General features: G+C 44.5%; 2 protein-coding genes across 3 annotated transcripts in view; one reads left to right on the forward strand and one right to left on the reverse strand.

Annotated features, from left to right (window-relative positions):
* Positions 1 to 20,301, forward strand: part of LOC310753712 (uncharacterized protein) — a gene marked incomplete at its 3' end in the record, with an annotated part of 332,047 nt that overhangs the window by 92,638 nt on the left and 219,108 nt on the right. The gene's annotated exons all lie outside the window — the stretch shown is intronic.
* LOC310753823 (UDP-N-acetylglucosamine--peptide N-acetylglucosaminyltransferase 110 kDa subunit-like) overlaps positions 3,243 to 20,301 on the reverse strand; it is a 122,119-nt gene continuing 105,060 nt past the window's right edge. For both annotated transcript variants that reach the window (XM_083595163.1, XM_083595162.1), the window contains exons 18-22: positions 15,146 to 15,307; positions 12,271 to 12,423; positions 10,159 to 10,411; positions 9,365 to 9,488; positions 3,243 to 5,343 (exon numbers count right to left, since the gene is read on the reverse strand). In XM_083595163.1, the coding sequence (XP_083451289.1) occupies positions 5,151 to 5,343; positions 9,365 to 9,488; positions 10,159 to 10,411; positions 12,271 to 12,423; positions 15,146 to 15,307 (885 nt within the window). In that variant the 3' untranslated portion in view covers positions 3,243 to 5,150. The remainder of the gene's footprint in view (positions 5,344 to 9,364; positions 9,489 to 10,158; positions 10,412 to 12,270; positions 12,424 to 15,145; positions 15,308 to 20,301) is intronic.

The raw sequence follows: 20,301 nt of genomic DNA on the forward strand, positions 1-20,301 counted from the left end.
GGGAGTCATTCATCCTCCATCTGAAGGAGCCAGCTGTTGTTAAGTTCATCTCCATCTTTACAGCATTATGGTCGGAGCAAGTCTTTGGGCAGATTTCCACTTTCTTTATCTTTGGTGCCATCCCACTAGTGACCCAAATTTGGTCAATTCTAGTCCAGGTCATTTTTGCTTCAGAAAAGAAAGTTCCCTCCCTCTCAAGAGGGTTCCTTGTTCTCCAAATGTCAATCAGGTCCATATTATCTGTCATTTCAAAGAAAGTCTTTGGTAGTCTCCCATCCTTGGAAACCACCTGTCTTTGTGCTTTATCCATATTTGTAGAGACCACACCATTCATGTCTCCCATCATAATTACATTGTAATCCAGATAGTCCGTTAATATCTCATGCAATTTCTTGAAGAATTCTGACTTCCCTTCATTTGGAGCATAAATTCCTATTATCAATAATTTTTCTCCTTGGACTTGTATTTCAATTGCCAAATATCTTCCTTGTTCATCTTAAAAAATTAACTTAGGGGCCAACTTTTCCTTTGCATAGATCACCACTCCTCTTTTCTTCACTTTATCTGATGAAATAAATTCCTGTCCTAATCTTTTGTTAATAAGTAATTTTCGATGTACTCTGGTCACGTGGGTTTCTTGCAAACAAATCAAATCCAATTGTTCTCTTTTTAGAATATGAAAAACCTCACGCCTTTTTCTGGGAAGATTCAGTCCATTACAATTCCAACTTAGAAATTGCAGAGCCATCTTGTTATTTACTTAATTGTTCCCCCAACTGCTCCAAGCAGTTGTTCTTCCTCTGTTGGTGTTTTAAGCCCGAAAGATAAATTTGAAATATCTGGCACTTCCTTTACATTTGTAGGTTCCACCACTTCCTTCAAAAGGTCCTCCTCGTTCCTTTCCAGAAATTGTTCTTTATCTTGCACTGTTTTTATTTTAATTTTCATTCCTTTGTAGTTAAAATACAAGCCTTGTGGAAACTCCCATCTAAATAGTATATTATTCTTTCTCAGCAGAGTGACCAAGTCCTTGTAATGAGCTCTCACTTCCAAAATATATTTAGGGATGTCTTTGTATATCTGCACATAGGAATCTTCAATCTCCAAAGTTCTTTGAAAATGTAAGTTTAATATTTTATCCCTCTCCTCCTTAGATCTTAAAGTTATCAAACAGTCCCTTGGACTCTTTCTATTTTGTCTCCTGCCCAGTCTAAAGGCGGTTACTATCTTGAATTCCTCCTCTTTCAAATTTTCCTGCCAAAATTCCAAAAACTCTTTTGTAAGAAAGTCTATCAAATTATCCTTTTCACTTTCTGGAACCAATCTCAGTCTCATATTCCTATCTTTTCTCTGCAGTTCCAATAAAGACAGGGCCGCCTCGTGCTCATCCAGCTTTTTGCAGACTGGTACTAACTTTTCCTGTGTAGTTTCTGCAGAAATTTTTGCCTCCTCAGCAATCTTTCGGGTTACAACATTTTCTTCAATTAAATTATTTATTGTCTCTGTATTAGATGTGACACTTTTAGTATTTAAATCTAATTTTGTTGACAGTTCTGTCAGCTGTTTGGAATTCTCTGTGCTCTGCTTTGTCAGAGCTTCCAAGGCCTCATTTATTTTGACTAATGCCTGTGTCACTGGCTCCATAGGTATAGTTGTAACTGCGCCTGCTGCAGCTGAACCTGATATTGAGCCCCTTTTCCTCTGTGCAGCTTTACTTTTAGCTCTTGTTGTTATCTCTTCTGCTGGGCCACTCATGTCCCAAGGTCTTTCCCACGGGAATTACTTTCAGATGGAAAACTCCACCAGCTTGCTCTTTACAGTGTAGTTAGTAACTGTTTCCCTACAACCCTCTAGAGGGAGCAGTCCAAAGTTCAAAATACAAAGAAACAAGGATTCCCTTCAAAAATGGCAACAAATTCTCCAATATATTTCCAATAGTAGAACTGTCAATTAGTAACTTCTCCAGAGTCCCAAACTTATAACAAATAAAGTCCCCACTTTGTAGTAAATAGGCAAAGCACCAACTTTGTAACAAGTCTCTAATGGCAGTTCTCAGTCCCGGTGACTTACTTTCCAGGCAGTGCCTCCCAAGGATTTAAAACGGTAGAAAAATCCACTTCTTTACTTCTTTCATGCAGGTAATACAATTAAAATCTCTCCCCCCCCCCGGCTCCTGCTTGCTGAGGGGGAGGTTCAGATCCAATGTCCGAGTCAGTCAGTTTTAAGGCTATTTTCTGTCAAATTGCAGCTTTGTATTTCGTTGCTTTAGCTGTCATGCAGTCCGGGGAAGGCAGACTTCCTTACTTTTTACCTTCCCCGTTTTCAGCCAAATTTCAGGAATTATTTTGAAGTTGTTGTTCAGTCTTACTCACGGATAATCCAATTAAGTTCCAAATGTCAGGAAGGAATTGGCGCTCTCCGTCTATGGCGACGCGGCTTCACTCCACGGGCTGGGTAGCGACTCTCAGCACCGCGCTCACCCGATGCCGTTCCGGAGCCTTTAAAAAGGCTCCTTTGCGGTAAGGGGGGCGCTTAAGGTGCCCACCGAGTCTCCGTGTTCACAGGCTTCCGCGCCTGTGATTTTAGGGGTCCCCGCTTCGCCGTAGCGGTCAGACCCGAACTCGTGGAGCAGTCTCCCTGAGCGGAGCTCAGCGGGAGACCGCCATTAAACGCTGGCGCCGACCGGAAGTCCCGTTCAGGGAAGTTTTTAATGACTGACGTTTTAATGTATTTTAAATCTTTGTTGGAAGCCGTCCAGAGTGGCTGGGGAAACCCAGCCAGATGGGTGGGGTATAAATAAATTATTATTATTATATTATTGTTGTTGAAACAAAATTTTTAAAAAATTCCTTCCAGTAGCACCTTAGAGACCAAGTAAGTTTGTTATTGGTACGAGCATCCGTATGCATGCACACTTCTTCAGATGCCTATACCTTCAGATACCTATCTGAAGAAGTGTGCATGCACACGAAAGCTCATACCAATAACAAACTTAGCTGGTCTCTAAGGTGCTACTGGAAGGGATTTTTTTTTTTACTATGTCAGACCCCACATGGCTACCTACCTGTAACTAGTATTATTTTTGTTGTTGTTATTGTTATGGTGATGAATTATTATGGGCTGGTCCTGGGGCTGGTTCCTTTGCCAAGCCGCCTCTCGTTTTGAAGAATGAATCAAATAACCGTCCTAATAAGCAAACTCAATGAAACCTATTGCCAAAAAAAGAGAGGAAACGTTCCAAGTCAGTGATTTTCATTTTTATTTCTCCAACACATATCTGGAAACAAAAGCCATTACAGTGAGTAAGCAGAAAGAAACACAATGGGAGGAAAGACCCATTCTTCCCTCGCCATTTAAAAAACTACACACAGTGGTTAACCTTCCCAGGAAATCATATTCTGGTGGAAAGCGAAAGCTCAGCTCGACTCCCCAATCTCCAGACCGAAAGCAAAAGCTCGACTCCCCAATCTCTGAACAGAAAGTGAAAGCTTGACTCCCTAGTTTACTCCCAAGTAGATGCATAGCCAGCTGCCGCTTCTCCGCCAGCAGCGAAATTCAGAATTCTTCACCGCGAAAAGAAAGCGCTGGGCTCGGGGGCGACTAAATGATTCTCGCCTATTTTATTATCTATATATAGATAATCAATATAATCCAGCCCATAATAAGCCCAAACAAAGAGAACTGGCGCTGCAAAGATTGAAGATTTAACCTCAGGGCTCGGGACCAATGCTTCTTCCAATATTATCTATATATAGATTGACATAATCCAGCCCATATTAAGCCCAAACGAAGGGAACTGGCACCGCAAAGATGGAAGATTTAACCTCAGGGCTTGGACGACTAAATGCTTCTTGCCAATATTATCTATATATAGATAATCAATATAATCCAGCCCATATTAAGCCAAAACGAAGAGAACTGCAAAGGTTTAAGCACAGCTCAGGGCTACATACCTGAGGGTCAAATTCGGAATATAAGGAAAGGGGCATTAGGCCGGCCACAGACAGCAATTATTGGCACGGATCCATGTGCGGCACCACCAAAAGCACAGAAAATGCGCCGCTCTGAATCTTTTCGGTGTCAGTCAGTGAAGCGATTTGGAAAATACCTTTGGATGCAACCCATCGGATGCACGTTTTGCCCTCTGATCAATCATTTTTGTGGGCTTAAAAGCCGGCCAGCGACGCTTCAGATGTGAAAAAGGAGGTTTGCACTCGACTGTGATCTTTCCAAAAAGCTCGTCGAAGTGGAGGCAGAAACCCATACTTACCTGGAAGAGCTGCATTTGACAAAGTCAAAACACCAGTGGCCCGGCACATAATTGTTCCATCAATCGCAAAGCGCACATCCGAATGCGCCAACCTGAGCAAAAACCAACGCTCTTTTATTTCATTTTCAGCATTGGCGGCAGTGCTCAGGCCTGCACTTCTGTACATAATTTGACACTGCCCTGGAAGGACGCGCAGTTTGGCACCGGGTTGCTATTTCCCCCCACTTTACGCCTTAAATTGCGTTTGCTTTTTTGGCGCAATCGACCTGGCATGAATTAAAGCTGAAAAAGCCAAAACTTTAGGTCTTTTGCTTTTTTGGCCCAGTTGACACGGCATGAATTGAAGCTGAGAAAACCAAATCTTTACGTCTTAAATCGCGTTTGCTTTTTTGACGCAGTCGACCCAGCATGAATTGAAGCCGAAAAAGCCAAAACAAAGGGCAGCCCCGGAGAGAAGTCCAACGTTAAGAAAGCAGATGTTGGTTCGAGTGGTTTATAAAACCCGTAAAAGCTTCGCTGCTGCTGGCGCCAAATTTTCCCTCCCGCCGTCCTTGGAAGAAGGATGCGGACTTAAAATGCCGTAAAAAGAGAGCCACCGACGGAGCAAGAGGAATTCCTAAAAAGGTTCTCTCGAAAAGCTCCAGATTCGCGTAGGGAGAAGGGGGGAAAAAAGAGATTCGTTCACGGGAAATCGGAATCGACTGCCAATCCCTTTGTGCTTTCCCATGGCAAGAAGATCCGGAAAAGGTGGGGTTCGGGGGGGGTGTCAGAAATTGCTGGCCTCCCCGTCATGCAAGAGTGAGCCTCCGGTCGCCACACAAATCGCATCCTTGACTCCCACTTCCCTCTGCTCCGGAAGGAGGTATGTATCCTGAAGGATTCATGTCTCTCGCACAGCTCCGGATCTCGAGGCCGATTCGCCGGGCTTGAGGATGTGGTCCGGTTTGTGGCCGGCGGAGAAGTGGTCCCACATCAGGAGGTAGAGCTGCTCCAGTTCCAGTGTGTACTGCTTGGTGTTGAAGAGGGGGCTGGATATCCTCTGCTTCCACACCTTGCCGCGGATGTTCTTCAGGCTACGGGAGAAAAGCATTCATTAATTATTAATTCATTTATTAATCAACATTTCATTTATTTTCCCGAAAGGAAAATAAAAAGGGGGGGGATCACAACCAAATTAAATGGTAATTTTGGGTCGACCTCCCTCCACTCCCCCTCTTGGTTCCACGTCCATAAAACCTTATATGTTGTAAAAAGTAAACCTTCCTCCAGTTGTCCATATTAAGAGGATACCAGCAAGGTTGAAGCTTTCTGTAAAACAAGGATTTTACGATTCCAAAAAGGAATCCCCCTCTTGGTTCCATTCAAATATACTTGTCCATAAAACCTTATATCCTTGTTATTGCAAAAAGGAAAGCTTCCCCAGGTTGTCTGTATTCAGAGGGCGCCAGCAAGGTGGAACCTTTCTGTAAAACAAGGATTTTAGGATTCCAAAACGGAATCCCCCTCTCGGTTCCATTCTGATATACTTGCTCACACATGTCCATAAAACTTTATATGTTTATCATTGCAATATAATTTCATAGTTATCGGTCTGTGTATTTCTAATATTAGAATCATATCAGTCATTTTTTATATAACTGTAAAAACGACTCTGAAAATTTATTATTCCGAAAAGGAAACCTTCCTCTGGTTGGCAATATTATTAGGATGCCAGCAAGGCTGAACCTTTCTGTAAAAAGGGATTTTATGATTTCAAAAAGGAATCCGCATCTTTGTTCCGTTCTAATATACTTGTTCATGCGTGTCCATGCAATCTTATATACTTACCGTATTTTTCACTCCATAACACGCAGATTTTTCCTCCTAGAAAGTAGGGGGAAATGTCTGTGCGTGTTATGGAGCGAATGCCTACAGATGGCGGGGGAATCTGCTGCAGTTGTGAGCAGTCCGTGGCTCGCTTTGAAACAGTAAGCGGCTCCTGTCAGCTAGCGGAGCCGGGGAGGAGGGAGAGAAGCAGAGCGGGGTTGGCTGCTTTAAAACAACCCCGTCCTCTATGTTCCTCTCTCCTCCCCACTGAGCTGCTAAGTAGCAGCAAAGCTTTTCAGCCAGCCTAGCCGGGAGGAGGGAGAGAAGCAGAGCGGGGTTGGCTGCTTTAAAACAACCCCATGCTCTCTGTCCCTGCCTGCAGTTTTTTGCTGTCCGATTTTGGATTAGCCACTGTAGGGGCTGTGTGTGTGTGTGTGCTTGAGCTATCGTTCTCCTCCTCCTGCTTCCCGTTCACTCTCCCTGCGCCCCTGCGCTCTCCCTCCGACTTTAGGATTGACACTCTGTGTGTCTGTGTGTGTGTGAGAGGGCTCCTTCTCTTGCTTCTGTTCACTCTCCCTGCGCCCCTGCGACTTTAGAATTGACACTCTGTGTGTCTGTGTGTGTGTGAGGGCTCCTTCTCCTTCTCTTGCTTCCCGTTCACTCTCCCTGCGCCCCTGCGACTTTAGAATTGACACTCTGTGTGTCTGTGTGTGTGTGAGGGCTCCTTCTCCTTCTCTTGCTTCTGTTCACTCTCCCTGCGCCCCTGCGACTTTAGAATTGACACTCTGTGTGTCTGTGTGTGTGTGAGGGCTCCTTCTCCTTCTCTTGCTTCCCGTTCACTCTCCCTGCGCCCCTGCGCTCTCCCTCCGACTTTAGGATTGACACTCTGTGTGTCTGTGTGTGTGTGAGAGAGGGCTCCTTCTCTTGCTTCTGTTCACTCTCCCTGCGCCCCAGCGACTTTAGAATTGACACTCTGTGTGTCTGTGTCTGTGTGAGGGCTCCTTCTCCTTCTCTTGCTTCTGTTCACTCTCCCTGCGCCCCTGCGACTTTAGAATTGACACTCTGTGTGTCTGTGTGTGAGAGAGGGCTCCTTCTCCTTCTCTTGCTTCCCGTTCACTCTCCCTGCGCCCCTGCGACTTTAGAATTGACACTCTGTGTGTCTGTGTCTGTGTGAGGGCTCCTTCTCCTTCTCTTGCTTCCTGTTCACTCTCCCTGCGCCCCTGCGCTCTCCCTGCGCCCCTGCGACTTTAGAATTGACACTCTGTGTGTCTGTGTCTGTGTGAGGGCTCCTTCTCCTTCTCTTGCTTCCGTTCACTCTCCCTGCGCCCCTGCGACTTTAGAATGACACTCTGTGTGTCTCTCTGTGTGTGAGGGCTCCTTCTCCTTTTCTTGCTTCCCGTTCACTCCCCCAGCACCCCTGTGACTTTAGGGCCAGTTCTCTCTCTGGGTGTGTGTGTGTGCTTTGACCTCACTGCGCTTGTTGGGGGAGAGTGTTGGTCGCAATTTTTCTTGATTTGTCTCAGAGTGGTTACTATCATGGTTTCCTTGCCGGGGAGGAGGGAGAGACGCAGAGCCTGCTTGTTCTAAAGGAGCAAAGCCAGAGAGGAGCCTCTCCTGCATTATTAGCAGCATCCTTCTCCACACACCCCACGCGTGCTCCTTGTCCCTTGAGTTCTTTTCCTTCCCTCCCCACTTAAAACGTGGTTACAAAGCACGGATCCACATGGATCCTCAGGATTTTTGCATTGGGCTACCCCAAACTCACCGTCAGATCACATGTCTGTGGCCACAGCATGAACCACAAAAATCATACATCCACTGTTTCGTTTAGAATATTTTTTTCTTGTTTTCCTCCTCTAAAAACTACGTGCGTGTTATGGTCAGGTGCGTGTTATAGAGCGAAAAATACGGTAACCAATTTTAAATCCTTCTTCATCTTATGGCAAAGTCACACAGCTGTTCAAGGCCCAAGAGCCCTGCTTTTCCTCAGTGCCAACCCTCAACCAAAGGCCTAGGCTGCCCTCCGGTACCCACTTACCTGGGAGTAAACCCCATTCAACACAAAGGAACTCATCTGTCAGTAGATATGTGTATCGTATAGTTAACTGTATAGTGAATTCTCAATGAGTGCCTGTCTTTAGCACCTGCAGAGTAGCAGACATGCTCTTTGCAAAAAGCAGGGCTCTTGGGCCTTTAACAGCTGTACAACAGGCAAACATTCAACAGGTGAAGCATTTCTTAGCAGTGGCTTTCGAGCGCCCTGGAACTCGGGACCTTTCAGCTCCCGGATGCCACAAACCCAGAAGTGACTGTTCCGCTTTGTGTGTGTTCTTTGGGAACCCGAACATCTGACGGGGCCTCCAATTGGCTGCAGGAGCTTCCTGTAGCCTATCAGAAGCAGTGCTTGGGTTCCAAACGTTTCGAAAGTAAAACAGACTTTCAGAACGGATTCCAAGGTACGACTATGAGGAGAGCTTCGCCGTGAATCTACTCTTTCTAATTTGTGTGATGCCATCCCCCGGCCTCCATAGTGTTCCAAAACCGAGGATGCCAGCAAGGACGAACCTTTCTGTAAAACAGGTACCATTGTTCTCAAACTTAACCCGTTCTGGAAGTCTGTTCCAAAACCAAAGCGTTCCAAAACCAATGTGCACTTTCCCAAGGAGAGTAATGCAAAACGGATTAATCCGTTCCAGACTTTTGAAAACAACCCCTCAAACAGCCATTGAACATGAATTTTACTCTCTAATGAGACCATCGATCCATAAAACGAAAGCAATTAACTAATGTACCGCAGTCGCACAATCAATCCATCAGTTGCTGAATTGGGCTCCCCACAGTCACAAAAACAAAATGCACAAAAACAAAATGCAGACCCACAAAAATGCAGAAAAACACAGCAAAAACAGACAGACCTCAGTGAAACACTCAAAACGGAAGCATAACACTAGAAAAAAAAGTGTGGCAGTCAAAATGGAATTGCGGCACAAAAAAAGGAAGTGTGGCACTCAAATCAGAAGCATGGCACTCAAATTAGAAGCGTCACACTCAAAACGGAGCACGTTTGGCTACCAGGAAAAGTCTGCCAACCGGAACACTTCCTTCCTGGTTTGCAGTGTTTGGCTTCCGAGTTGTTTGAGTGCCAAGGTGTTTGGGAACCAAGGCGCCACTGTATTCCAGGAAGGTTTTTCTCCAAAGAAATGGGATGCTGAATGCTCCCATTGGGCTTCGTGAGCTGTGCAACCAACACTGCGGTCTCTCCCACCCCCCCGTTGCGCGTCTACTTACAATTCTGGATCTGTCCCCAGTTTCACGGCGACGTCTTCGTATTCCTGCTGGCTCTTCGCGATGAGCTCAGGGCACCCGAGGCAAGTGAGCTGCGAGGCGGCGACGCGCGAGGCGAGGGTCTCTCCTGCAAAACGGAGGGCGGCAGGTCATACAAAGCTCCGTCGCAAGCATGGTCTGTCCTCATCTTGTTAAGTATGGGTCGGCAAACTAAGTGCCAGGGGCCAGATCCAGCCCAATCGCCTTCTCAACCCAGCCCGTGGACATGTGTTTTGACATGAGTAGAACGTGTCTTTTTATTGAAAATGCATCTCTGGGTTATGAGTGGGGCCTGCCTGTTGTTTTGACATGAGTAGAATGTGTGCTTTTATTGAAAACGCACCTCTGGGTGATTTGTGGGGCATAGGAATTCGTTCATTATTTTTTTCAAAATCTAGTCCAGCCCCCCACAAGGTCTGAGGGACGGTGGACCAGCCCCCTGCTGAAAAAGTTTGCAGACCCCTGTTGTAGAGGAACATCTTGGTGGATTAAGGGAACGGCCCAAGTAGAAGGGCCCATCGCCCAAACTGGATACCCCCCCCCTCGTTTCTTCCTTCCCTCCCACTAGCATAATCACCTGGCTCACAACTGAACTCTTGGGATACACAGGCCAACCTCTCGACCATCCCTCCCCCCACCCCCCAGTGGGAATCCCAGGTCCGATTCAACGCAATGTGTCTCGGCACCCAATACCAGAACAATATCCATCATCATCATCATCATCATCATAATTATACCGACTCGCGCCGCCATCTCACCTGGCATGGTCACCATGGGGGTTCCGGCCCAGAGCACATCCATCCCGGTGGTGTGCCCATTGCAAAGGGGGGTGTCCAGGCAGACATCGGCCAGCTGCCCCCTCCTCACGTGCTCCTCTTTGGGGGCAACGGGAGAGAAGATGATCCGGTTCTGGGGGAGGCCCATGTTCTGCGCGTACTGCTGGATGTTTGGTTCCCCCACAGCCGGGAAACGCAACAGCCACAGAACGCTGTTCGGGACACGTTTCAGAATCTGCAAATAATAATGATAATAATAATAATAATTTTATTATTTCTACCCTGCCCATCTGGCTGGGTTTCCCCAGCCACTCTGGGCGGCTTCCAACAAAAAGTTAGAAATACATTAAAACATCAGTCATTCAAAACTTCCCGAAACAGGGCTGCCTTCAGATATCTCCTAAAAGTCTGATAGTTGTTTATTTCCTTGGCATCTGATGGGAGAGGGAGCCACCACTGAGAAGACCCTCTGCCTGGTTCCCTGTAGCTTCACATCTCGTAATAAGGGAACCGGCAGAAGGCCCTCAGGAGAGGGACCCCGGCGTCCGGGGTGGAGGTGCTCCTTTAGGTGGGGTCTCATCCTGCGTCCCAGATGGAGCTGCCCCAGACACAGAATGGACCTGCACCTCCATGGGCAGCGGGGAGTCCAAAATGACTCCCGGGCTGCTCAGCTGGTCCTTTGGGGGCACAGTTGCCCCATTCAGGAACAGGGAGTCCCCCAAACCCACCCGCCCCCCTGTCCCCCCAAAATGTTGTCAGGATTCAACCTCCATCTGTTAGCCACCATCCATCCTCCAACCCAGACTTCCTCAACCTCGGCCCTCCCGATGTTTTTGGCCTACAACTCCCATGATCCCTAGCTAGCAGGACCAGTGGTCAGGGATGATGGGAACTGTAGTCTCAAACCATCTGGAGGGCTGAGGTTGAGGATGGCCGAGGTTGAGGAAGCCTGCTCCAAGCTTTGCAAAATCCTTGCAGGAGACCTTGGGGTCTTTACCAGACCCCGGTGGCAAAGGTGGTTCCATGAAATTGCGAACCACCTGAAAGAGTCTCCTGCTGCTGTTTCCTGCAGATGCAATAGAGGCGGCAAAGAAAGCCCTCTTCGCTGTCACCATCGCCACTCGGCAGGCTCGACGTTGAGCTCTAACCGGTCCAATTCAGAATGAGTTTTCTGCCACCAGCGCTCTAGCTGTCTCTGCGATTGTTTCATCACCCTCAGCTTCGGGGGAAACCGTGGGGCTGTCTGGGCTCCATGCAATCTGAGAGGGCGCTTCAGAGCCAGGCGGTCGATAGCCCTGGTTAACTCCACATCCCAGCAGGCCACCAGGGAATCAGCTGAAAGGCCATCAACATGGGATAAAGCATCCCCTACCATTCTCTGGAAACCATTTGGATCCATTCAGTGGCGGGTGCAGCCTATCCAAATTGGTCCCGCCTCCCTGCAGTGGGGAAGGGTTGTGGAGAAGTCCAAGTGATTCGGCCACGGCACTTCTTTTGTTTCGCTTCAGTGTCAGATCGCCGCCGTCCATAGAGGTGAACCCCAGGTCGAAGGCATGTTCGCGGCTATAAATTGGGCCAAACTCATTCAGGGACAGCCCCACGGAGGCCATGCTTTCTACGAAATCCTGAGCGGCCCCTTGGAAGGTCGGGTCAGCGTGGATGTTAAAATCCAGGGTGTCCAAACTTTTTCAAAGAGGGCCAGATTTGATAAAGTGAACATGTATAAGGGCCAACCAAAGTTGTTGACCTTTTTTTAGGATTGAAGTTGGGGTTTTTTGGAGTTTACCCCAGGAGCTTTTTTTAGGATTGGAGTTGGTGAGCTTTTTTACCCCATAATCAGCCACAGGCACCAGATTAAACTGACCGGATTAGGCCCCCGAAAAAGACTTTGGACATGCCTGCCCTAGGACAACCAAGCTAGGGGTCTCCAGGAGAACAGACAGGGAATCCTTGGTGCAGTGGAGAGGAAAGGAATCCTGCACTGCACCTATTGACCGGCTTCCAGAACACACACTCAGAGGACTGGGTCTTCCCAAGAGGGCGCCCAATAGGTGCAAACCAGCGACTTCCGATTCGCCACAGGGAGCTACTCACGTTGGCCCACATCTGCAGAGTGGCTGGGTCGATCTTGTAAAGCTGGTTGAAGTTGCAGTAGACCACAGAGTCCTCCGGCAGCCCGTACTGGGAGCGGGTGGTGACGATGATGGTTCGTGGGACCTCCTCGCCAGTCGCCGCCTTGTTGTTGATCTGAAGGAGAAGACAGAGAGGGAAGATCGGAAGGAAGCTCAAGGGGCAGAGCTTCGACTCAGTGCTATGTAGCGTCAGATCAGAAGGTTGGCAAAGCAAACAATTATACTTGAGCAACTTTTGCCTTAGAACAGGCTTCCTCAACCTCGGCCCTCCAGATGTTTTGGGTCTACAACTCCCATCATCCCTAGTTAACGGGGCCAGTGGTCAGGGATGATGAGAATTGTAGTCTCAAAACATCGGGAGGGCTGAGGTTGAGGAAACCTGCCTTAGAATGACTGGACAAGAACCCAATAAACAGGCAAGAGCTTTTCTTTATTGACCATATTGACCAGGGGTCAGCAAACTGTTTCAGCAGGGGGCAGTCCACTGTCCCTCAGACCTTGTGGGGGGTCCGACTAGATTTTGAAGAGAGAAAAAATGAACGAATTCCTATGCCCCACAAATAACACAGAGGTGCATTTTCAATAAAAGGGCACACATTCTACTAATGTCAAAACACCAGGCAGGCCCCACGCTGCTTGTGCATGCGCAGACACTCAAAATGACGTCACACGCATGCATGGAAGCGGCAAATTGCGACCCGCGCAGATGCTCAGTCGCGGGCTGCGTTCTGCTCTGGATGTGAACGGGGCTACGGAACAGATCCCGTTCGCATCCAGAGGAACCACTGTAGTAATAATAGTAATAATATTTTACTATTTCTACCCCGCCTTAATAGTAGTAGTAATAGTAGTAGTAGTAATTTATTATTATTTCCCCAGCCACTGGGCGACTCTCAACTGAACACTGAAAACAGAATAAAACATCAAACATGAAAAACGTCAGACGTCTTCTAAAAGTCAGACAGTTGCTTATTTCCTTGACATCTGACGGGAGGGCGTTCCACGGGGCAGGCGCCACCACTGAGAAGGCTGGTATACTTTACACCTGACTTTATTCTGTGCTGTTTCATCCTGGATTGCTTTATTTGACGTATTAACGTCAACTGCTTTGGGTTTTTTCCCCTTAAAAACATAAAGCGGTCTAGAAATAAAAAGAGGAACACTGAATAACAACACTCGGCTTTTTCAAGCCTCCTGCATTTTCGTTATTTACGAATGGTGACATTTTATATTTAATTTGCATCCAAGTTGCTATAGATTGCACTGAACTCTTGAAAAGTAAATGATTTAAAGCGGGCATGTCCAACTTCCAAGAGACTGCAATCTATTCCCACTATAAAAAAGCAACAACTGCCCATTGGATTGACCAAAGTTGTGGAGCTTTTTTTTAGTCTCATTTTCTCTTTGTATAAGAGCAAGAAGGTTTCCCAGGTCCTTATAATATCAGTGTAAACAGCTGGTCCTGGAGAGTATTAACTGCTTTCCATTTTAACCTGAGGTTTGCCATTTGTACCATTTTAATTTATCTGAATTAATTTTGGGGTGCATTTTAATTGATTGCTTCTTTTATGTATATTGTATTATTGATATGATTACAGCCGCTCCAAGCCCTGCTCCGGCCGGGGAGGATGGGGGTACAAATAAAAAATTATTACTATTACTATTATTATTATTATTATTATTATTATTATTATTATTAGGGGCCAAAGCTGTTTAGCTTTTTTTAGGGGGCCAAATTTACCAGGACTCTCTCAGAAGGTCCAGCTTGCTTTTTGGAAACAGAGGCTCAGGGCTGTACAAGCCGGATGGGCTGGGTATAAATCATAATAAATTCTTATTTCAATCATTCCTTAATCAATTATCAACATCATCATCATCTCGTTAAATTGCAGGTGGATTCTGCTTCTGGGCAGTCCCAGCCCCGTGGCTCCTCGAAAGTCCCTTCCGTCCAGTACATTTTATCATATGTTGTGGGAATGCAAAAGGGTTAGAAATTATTGGGAAATGATATATAATGAATTGGAAAAAAAACCGTTTAAAAAGACTTTTGTTAAGAAACCAGAAGCATTCCTCCTAGGAATTTTAGATCAAGATTTAAAAAAAGAAAATTGGAAATGATTTATGCATGCAACAACAGCGGCAAGAATTATATTAGCACAAGCTTGGAAGACAGAAGAAATACCAACGAAAGAACAATGGCAAGGGAAATTTATGGAATATGCAGAACTGGCAAAATTAACAGATAAATTACATGAAAAGGATAACTAAGACTTTAAAAGAGAATGAGAACCATTTACAACATATATGAAGAGACAACATAAAGAATTGGACTCATTGGCAACGTTTGAATAAACCAGGCATCCCCAACCTTTGGCCCTCCAGATGTTTTGGCCTACAACTCCCATGATCCCTAGCTAACAGGACCAGTGGTCAGGGATGATGGGAATTGTAGTCCAAAACATCTAGTGGGCCAAAGGTTGGGGATGCCTGGAATAAACAAACACAATTGTATATAACGAAAAGCAAGACTATATGTACAGTATTGGGAATTTTGGGGGGAAACAACACACAGGGTGAGTAATATGGAAATAAAACAAAATGGGAATATGATGGAAGTCCAGCGGAGGAGGGTTGAGAAATATGGAAAATTGTTAGAGAAATATTGTTAGAGGATGTATACGTGGAAAAACCAATAAAAAATATTTTTGAAAAGAAAAGAAATTCCCTTCAGTCCCAAAACCCAGGCAGATGGGCGGGGTATAAATTTATTATTATTATTATTATTATTATTATTATTATTATTATTATTATTATTACTGTTCTCCCAACCCTCTCACCTGAGTCGTCGCCAGCCCGTTGCTGATGTTGAATCCATTGATGGTGATCTGAATCTGCCCGCGATTGATCATGTCAATCACGGCTTCGGCAATGGTGTTCATGGGAATAATGGGCATGCTGAGCCCGGTGGCACCGTCATCCCCGCCGTCAGGACATTTCATCTGGAAGCCAAGATAATAGAATAATAATGATAATTTATCATTGAAACCCCGCCCATTTGGCTGCATGTTAACTGCCTCACTGCCACTCCTGTCCATTAGAAGCATAGCACAGAAAGTGAAAAGGATTTCACAGACAGCCGCTCAAGTCGGTTACAATCTGGTTTTCTGACGCGGCAACCCCTCTTGTGGCTTTATTTTGTCTGCGTTTCAGGCATTTTAGGAGGGGGCTATTGTACGCGGTGGGATTGCAAGATGATTTTTAAAAAAGGGAAACGGTATATAATGAACTGGGAAAAAATGTTATTTCCAGTTCATTATATATCATTTCCCAGATTTTTAAAATCATCTTGCAATCTTTTGTGAAAAAACCAGAAGCTTTTTCATTAGGTATTTTAGGACAAGAATTGCCGGAGAAAAATCGGACGTTATTTATGCACCCCACGAAAGCAGCAAGAATCCCAATAGCACTTTTAGACCAATTTTTAAGAACAAATGGACTACAAAAAATCTCTCAAGAAAATAAGATAATGTTGAGTCACAAAATTACAGAACAGGAGGTGGAAGGTGCCATTCAGAATATGCAGTTGGGTAAATCTCCAGGGCCAGATGGTTTAACCTCCAAATACTACAGATCTTTGAAAGATTGGTTAATTCGGCCACTAAAGGAGGTTTGCAATGAAATTTTAGAGGGGAAAAAGGCACCGGAGTCGTGGCAGGAAGCCTACATTACACTTATACCGAAAACTGAGTCTGAAAAGACGCAACTTAAGAACTACCGCCCCATATCCCTGCTCAATGTGGATTACAAAATATTTGCTGACATTTTGGCTAACAGGTTAAAAAAAGTATTAGTGGAAGAGATTCATAAGGACCAAGCTGGCTTTCTTCCAGGTAGACACTTGTCAGACAACACGAGGAATATAATTAATATTTTGGAGAAGTTGCAAGTGAACATAAATACCAAAGCAGTTTTAATTTTTATAGATGCGGAGAAAGCCTTTGACAACATTTCTTGGAGTTTTATGAAGAAAAATCTTCAGGGGATGGGGGTTGGCCAAGGGTTTGAAAATGGTATAAGTGCAATTTATTCAGAACAAAAGGCTAAATTAATTGTTAACAACGTGGTGACAGAGGAATTTAAGATAGAGAAAGGTACACAACAAGGTTGCCCAATCTCCCCATTGCTTTTTATTTCAGTCCTGGAGGTTTTGTTAAATATGATTAGAAGGGACCGTCTGATCAAAGGTATTCAGGTCAGAGCCAAACAATACAAATTGAAGGCTTTTGCAGATGACTTAGTTTTGACGTTACAGGAGCCAGAATCTAGTACGAAAAGAGTATTAGAACTGATTCAAGAATTTGGTCATGTGGCAGGATTTAAACTGAACAAGTCAAAAACTAAAGTTCTTGAGAAAAACTTAACACCGATTGAGAAAGAGAGGTTTCAGAAGGAGACTGGTTTAACATTAGCTAAGAAAGTAAAATACTTGGGGGTTAATATGACTGCTAAGAACTTAAACCTATTTAAAGATAACTATGAGAAATGTTGGACAGAAGTGAAAAAAGACTTAGAAATATGGTCAAATTTGAAGCTTTCCTTGTTGGGCCGAATTGCAGCTATAAAGATGAATGTATTGCCAAAAATGTTGTTTTTGTTTCAATCTTTGCAAATTTTGGACAAGATGGACTGTTTCAAGAAGTGGCAGAGAGACATTTCTAGATTTGTCTGGCAGGGCAAGAAGCCCAGAATAAAATTTAAAATATTAACTGATGCAAAGGAAAGAGGTGGATTTGCCCTGCCAGACCTTAAACTTTATTATGAATCAGCAGCATTCTGCTGGTTGAAAGACTGGCTGCTTCTTGAGAACACAGACATTTTGGATTTGGAAGGTTTTAATAATGTTTTTGGGTGGCATGCATATTTGTGGTACGACAAGGTTAAAGCACATAAAGCATTTAAAAACCATATTGTCAGGAAAGCATTGTTCAATGTCTGGATAAGATACAAAGACTTATTGGAAAACAAAACCCCAAGGTGGTTGTCACCAATGGAAGCGAAGGCTCAGAAAAAGCTCAATATGGAGGCCAAATGGCCGAAATATTGGGAAATATTGGAACAAGAAGGAGACAAATTGAAATTGCAGAGTTTTGAGAAATTAAAAGATAAAGTGCGAGATTGGCTTCATTATTATCAAATAAGAGAGGCCTATAATTTGGACAATAAAAATTGGCTTTCAGGTGGAAAAATCAAAATTGGAAACAGAACTGTTAGATCCCAAAACTAAGATACTTTCAAGAATGTATAACTTGCTGTTAAAATGGAATACGCAGGATGAAACGGTTAAATCTGCAATGATTAAATGGGCACAGGATATCGGTCATAATATCATGTTTGCTGACTGGGAACAGTTGTGGACCACAGGTATGAAATTTACGGCATGTAATGCACTAAGAGAGAATATTATGAAAATGATATACAGGTGGTACATGACACCAGTCAAGCTTGCAAAAATCTATCATTTGCCCGATAATAAATGTTGGAAATGTAAAGAAAATGAAGGTACATTCTTTCACCTTTGGTGGACGTGCCCAAGAATCAAGGCTTTCTGGGAGATGATATATAATGAAATGAAAAAGGTATTTAAATATACCTTCCTGAAGAAACCAGAGGCCTTCCTTCTGGGCATTGTCGGCCAATTGGTGCCAAAGAAGGATAGAACTTTCTTTATGTATGCAACAACAGCAGCAAGAATACTTATTGCAAAGTATTGGAAGACACAAGATCTACCCACCCTGGAAGAGTGGCAGATGAAGATGATGGACTATATGGAATTGGCGGAAATGACTGGCAGAATCCGAGACTTGGGAGAAGAGGTGGTGGAGGAAGACTGGAAGAAATTTAAAGACTATCTTCAGAAAAATTGTAAAATTAATGAATGTTAAAATTATGTTTGGATTGGCAAAAAGTGGTATTCAGCAACAAAAGTTAATAAGAATATGCAAAAATGAACTGATAAATGGATGAAAATATAGAGTTATAATATGTTATGATATAGAGTTAAGATAAATGAAAGAGGGTAAGGACTTGCTGAATTGATTATGTAAATGGGAATACAAAAAGGGGAGGTGTGAGGAGGTCAAGGAAATAAGCAAATGAGCTTAAAGATATCAAAAAAAATGGATTTGCTTTTTGTATTTTGTATTTTCTTTTTTTCTCTTCTATGTATCTTTGTATTTGTTGTATTTTGTATTTTTCTTTTTCTCGGTCTTTTTTTTTATTCTGTAAATCTCTGTTCTTTGTAAAACCTTAATAAATATCTTAAAAAAAAAAAAAAGAATCCCAATAGCACAAAACTGGAAGACAGGAGAAAGACCATCGAGTGAACAGTGGCAAGAAAAACTGGCGAATTACGCAGAGCTAAGAAAGTCAGTAGACAAACTGCGTGAAATGGGCAAGAGGGACTTTGAAAAAGAATGGGAGCCTTTTACAACTTACTTGCAGAAAAAAAACAGAAAACCATGGACTCACTGGCAGGATTTAAATAAAACATTTACAACTTCATTTCCAGAGAACAAGAAATACCGTATTTTTCGCTCCATAAGACACACTTTTTCCTCATAAAAAGTAAGGGGAAATGTCTGTGCGTCCTATGAAGTGAATGCAGTGGAGGAGGGACGGATGGGAGCCATGGCTCCCCTTCCTTCCCTCCTCCGTGGCTAGCTTTAAAGCAGCAAAGCGGACAGGAGCCAGAAGGAGGGACAGATGGCAGCCCCTTCCGCCCCTCCTCCCAGCTGCCACGGCTCCTGTCCCGGCGTCTCCTCCTCCTCTTTTTGCTCCAGTTCCGGCGTCACCTCGGAGGCAGCTGCCCGCCACAGGCACGCACAAATGTGAGCTCTCCCTCTCTCTTCCTTCCTTCCCTCTTCCAACTTGAATAAAATATTGGGGGGGCAGGTAAGCCCCACCTCACATACCGTAATTCAGCCTTTCTCAACCTGTGGGTCCCCAGATGTTGTTGAACTACAACTCCCATCGCCCCTATGTTTATTAAATAGTTTAGTACAACATTTGATTCAGAGTATTTTTTTCGTTTTCCTCCTCTAAAAACTAGGTGTGTCTTATGGTCGGGTTCATCTTATAGAGCGAAGAATACGGTATAACGGGATAAAAGAACATTATGTATAAACAGCAGAATGTAACATTTGGTGCAGGCATCCCCAACCGGCACACCTCCTGATGTTTTGTCCTACAACTCCCATGATCCCTAGCTAGGAGGACCAGTGGTCAGGGATGATGGGAATTGTAGTCCAAACATCTGGAGGGCTGAAGGTTGGGGATGCCTGATTTGGTGTAACAAACCAGAAATGGAAGTTGGGGGACGTTGACAGGGAGGAGGGAAATGGGAAAACAAATGCTAAGTGAGGATGCTGAATATTTGTTAGGAGGAAAGAAAATCATCATCAATCTTTATTACGGTCCAGAGACCCAACAAAACATTACAAATCAATACACAGTTCATACAGCCTACCTCCAGGTTAATCAAGCATTTTGTTTAGAATATAGGGCTCATTTGTTCTTGCAACCACCGATAAAAACTTTGCCACTGCCAACGTTCTAGCTTTTGTCCGGTCTTCCAGTAGGAACCTGACATAGTGAGCCTCTGATTTTCCCGGGAAAGGCACCAGCAAGGGTAGTATCAGTTCAGCCCTGGCCTGCTCATACTTCGCACAATGCAACAAAATATGATTTATGGAATCGATGTCTTGAGCACACGAGCAAAGTCTGTCCTGGTAGGGAACTCCTCTCAACCTACCATCCAGCACTGATGAGGTGAAGACATTTAGTCTGGCTTTGGTGAAAAGCCTTTGATAGTTAGGTACTGTCAGGTTTTTGATGTAAGATGTTAACTCAAAGACATACCCATATTGAACTCCTGCTGCCAGCAGACTACAGGCTGCGTGTGATCGAGATCGCAAGTCACTGTGTGCATTGTCCC

The sequence above is a fragment of the Podarcis filfolensis genome (genome assembly GCF_964270895.1).
Source record: "Podarcis filfolensis genome assembly, chromosome: W".
NCBI lineage: Eukaryota > Metazoa > Chordata > Lepidosauria > Squamata > Lacertidae > Podarcis > Podarcis filfolensis.